General features: G+C 34.9%; 1 protein-coding gene across 1 annotated transcript; it reads left to right on the top strand.

Annotated features, from left to right (window-relative positions):
- Positions 1-2,014: 2,014 nt before the first annotated feature.
- LOC135120985 (ras guanine nucleotide exchange factor P-like) lies at positions 2,015-3,206 on the top strand. Its single transcript, XM_064045304.1, has 3 exons — positions 2,015-2,077; positions 2,170-2,618; positions 3,146-3,206. Exons 1-3 carry the CDS (start codon positions 2,015-2,017, stop codon positions 3,204-3,206), a joined length of 573 nt encoding a protein of 190 aa, XP_063901374.1.
- The last annotated feature ends 553 nt before the right edge of the window (positions 3,207-3,759 follow it).

The raw sequence follows: 3,759 nt of genomic DNA, 5'->3' as shown, positions 1-3,759 counted from the left end.
CTATATTAAAACCAACAAATTTAAATCGGTGACTAATGTAACATGGCAAGATGTCGAATCCTGCTTTCAACAACGAATTCGTACAGGATTTATAAGTAACCACCATGTTAAAGATCCTCTTCAGTTTTTTTTTCAACAATCTTTTAAATGCTTTATGTTTAGAATTAAAAAAGAAGTGAAAAACTCAATGCTTAAGGTAAATGTAATTTTTTCGGCAAATTTTATTCAACCGCACTCTAGTGAAACAGACATTAAAACATTTTCAACAAAAAATAACACATTGATCAAAACACAAATTTAAAAGAATGGTACGAAGAAAACGTCATTGATAAAATCATGAAAAAATTAGAGAAATTTGCAGAAAAGGATTCCGGTTGGGCGTTGTATGAAATTTTGGGATTGAAAATTAACATAAATAAATACGACCCAATTAAATTCGGATATTCAACTTTTGTATCCACACCAGATTTTATATATATATATATAAAAAAAAAACATGCAGTAATTAATGTACAAAATAATGAAATCGTTGCCATATATCAATTTCGTTTCGAAATCGTTGAATTACGCCCAGAATTAATCCACAATAACGTAAACATGTCCGCATTCCTTCGAAATTATTACAATAAGGTGTTAGATGACGGAGAGCGAAAAAGCTTGCGATGCATTGGATCTCGCACGCTGCCAGAGACGTATTCAGAAAATATTAAAAAAAATATATCATCGTTTCGAAGGCGGCAAACGGAAACATGTCAAGACACACAAAAATAATTGTGCGTGTGTGTGTTTCTTTATTTAGTACTAATTTGTTTCACTCACTGTAGCAAATGCAATAGTTCAATAAATGTTTGAAAATGTATAAACATATTGGTTCAATAAAACAATTAGTTACGTTTGTGAGTTTTATTTAATATCCTCTTACATATTTATCTAACGGAATCAACACTACAATGATTCAGCATAACAATATTAAGTTATATAAATATCTTTCAAAGTATTTGTCCAGCAGCACGATATGAGTCATCATGATCTACCACGACGGTATAGGCCAACATAGACAAACTGTTGGGATCGAATCGTTGTTCCTTTTCATTTTTCTCAATTCTTTTCTTATACTTAATGATGCGATCCTTTTTCTTGACATTATCGAAGTTCAGGTCAGTTAATTTCCATTCTACAAGAACAGGATTTATTCCACTTGAAAAGTGTATTGCCACTTTGCACGCGGTTAAGTCGAACGATTTAAGGATACATAGAATTCTGGCTTCCAACGAAAATTGAAGACGAGGTTCAACAAAAATAATATTAAATATAAATCCATCAAACTTCAAATAGCAGCAGGGCCACTTGGACTGATAAAGATAGTCATATTTAGACATGTGATTGTCTGCGCAGTTATCCTTAGCCCATTTTTGTGTATTTTCATCTGCTTCGACGTAAATATCGATGTCTGTATAAGAAGACGTCCGACCTAAGAGAAACGCTGCACATCCCCCAGCCATGAAAGTTCTGGACGACCGAAATTTTTTGATGTAACAAACTTTCAACTGTTTGAATGATACGACGTTTTTCTTCATTCAGTGAAGATATATCAAGATTGCGAGAAATGAAACTTGTGTTTTTTAATGAGAACATATCTGATGTGTGAACTGTACTCACATGCTTACAAAAGTTACTTTTATATACCAAATATCAAAAAATTGCTGAATTGCAATTCACACGGAAATAGTTTGAAGAATTGCTGAATTGCAATAAATTATTAAATGACCATATATGGACATGAAAAAACTGCTGATTTGACATTTCACCCTCCTACTTCATTGCAATCAATCTTTAAATGACCATATATGGACATGTAAAACTGCTGATTTGACATTTCACCCTTCTTCGCCATTTATTTTCTGCATATTCTGCATTATTTTTCCTATATATTTTGCATAGGAACTCGTAATTGTTTGTCTTAATTCTGTGTCTGTTAGTGTTAAGTGCTAATTGTTGAAAAAAAAAAAAAAAAATGAAGTATTCCTTGAGTCTCAAGAAACCAAAAATTAACATCCTCCAGGATGTAGTGATACAGGTAGGTTTTTTATTTTTGATTAATTTAAAAAAAAAAATGTTTTTATATTCATAAAATGTAGAAATGTTTATAAGTATTTATTTTATTTTCAGCCGCCTTTGCCCAAACTGCGTAGACTTGCAGATCTACCTGAGGAAGAAATTGAAAAACTAAAAACAAAAAGTGAGGACGCCTCCACTTCCGCTGTGGAAGACTCCCAGACACCTTCCCAGCTAGATATATCAGGGCTGGAGGAGCCGTGCGTCTCTATGACGCCCTCACTGTTTGAGGGGTTAGAGGCGCACGGAAAAAGCTTGTCTTTCCTTCGTAATGTTTACGGAGTTACGGAGGAAGACGAACAGAGGCAGAGAGAGCAGCAAGAGCAGCAGGAGCAGGAGCAGGAGCAGCAGCAACAGCAGCAGGAGGAGCAGCAACAACCGGTCCGCAAATCACCATCACCACCGACGTCTCAACCAACACCTGCCCCTGATACACCTCATCCTGCTGCACCTGATGATTCGGGTGATGAATTCGAAGACGAAGACAATGCATCTACATTATTGTATAATTTTAAGTGGAAGTGTAGGGCAGCGCAGGACAGACATAATACGCGACAAAGGGAACTAGTGCAAAAACAAAAAAAGTGCAAAAAAAACATTAAAAAATTAGCAAATCAAATTGCAACTCTCCAAAGACAGTTAGTGGAAGAACAAAGTGAATTGCGGGGTGCAGAAAACGAAATGAAAAAAAGTATTCAAAAATCCGACAAATTAAAGAAACTATATGTAAAAATAAAATGTATATAATCTCATAGTGTCAGTAGTAGTGTTAGTAGCGTTAAAAGTGTTGAAATGTTTTAGTAGTAGAATTAGTAGTGATAGTGGTGCTTGTATTGTAATAGTAATATTTATATATCAATAAATAATATAAGTATTTTATTTCGCTTGTTTTTTTTTTTTTTTAAGTGTTGCATGTTGGGCAGTATATATCCAAATCAATGGTTTTGCCAAACAATATCCTGTAGCATTTTCGCTAAAATTTTTGGAACCACTATAATCGTCAATAATGGTGTAATTAGGTGACTTGCAGCGGCTTTTGTTTCTTAAGACAAATTCTTGTTTATACTGTAGTGGGATCGATGTATCGATAATATCAGGAATATTGTGACAAACCATACACGAGCATTTCTTAAACAAAAGTCCATGTTCTCCTTGGGAATGGTATCGCTGTTAGTATTTAGAGAGGTAGCTTGTAGAGATGGTAAGTTCTGGTAGGGTGGTACAAATTAACGAGTAGAGACAGACAAAAACAAAAAATTATTTTTGTTTATTTTTGCCGAACACAGCGTTATAAAAATTTATTGATGTCTTGTCGAGCATCAAGTCATCCTTCAACGATGGAACGTACGTCCCACTGGCGTCGTCGTCCCAATTTTCGAGTGATGTTACTTTTGGGGGTTCAGAATTGAACCATTTTGATGGTTGAGATGGTATCGGTGGTGATGCTTTGGGAAGTGCAGCTTCGCGGAGCTGTCGCTCCCTTTCCCAAGCCTCCCTATGACACCTAAATATATGCCTCTGGAGTCTCCCCTCTAGCATTCGATGGCTCCTATCGTATGGGCAAACTATAAAATCCTCTAAACAAAACAAAAAAAAATATATGAAATTTACATACTGTAATAAAAATATAACCTTACCCATGTC

Source organism: Zophobas morio, unplaced genomic scaffold (genome assembly GCF_036711695.1).
Source record: "Zophobas morio isolate AGI-343-1 ecotype UQ-CSIRO unplaced genomic scaffold, CSIRO_AGI_Zmor_V1 ptg000471l, whole genome shotgun sequence".
NCBI classification, from domain to species: Eukaryota; Metazoa; Arthropoda; class Insecta; order Coleoptera; family Tenebrionidae; genus Zophobas; species Zophobas morio.
Note: the sequence above shows the minus strand (reverse complement) of the source record. Positions and strands in the feature narration are given on the sequence as shown.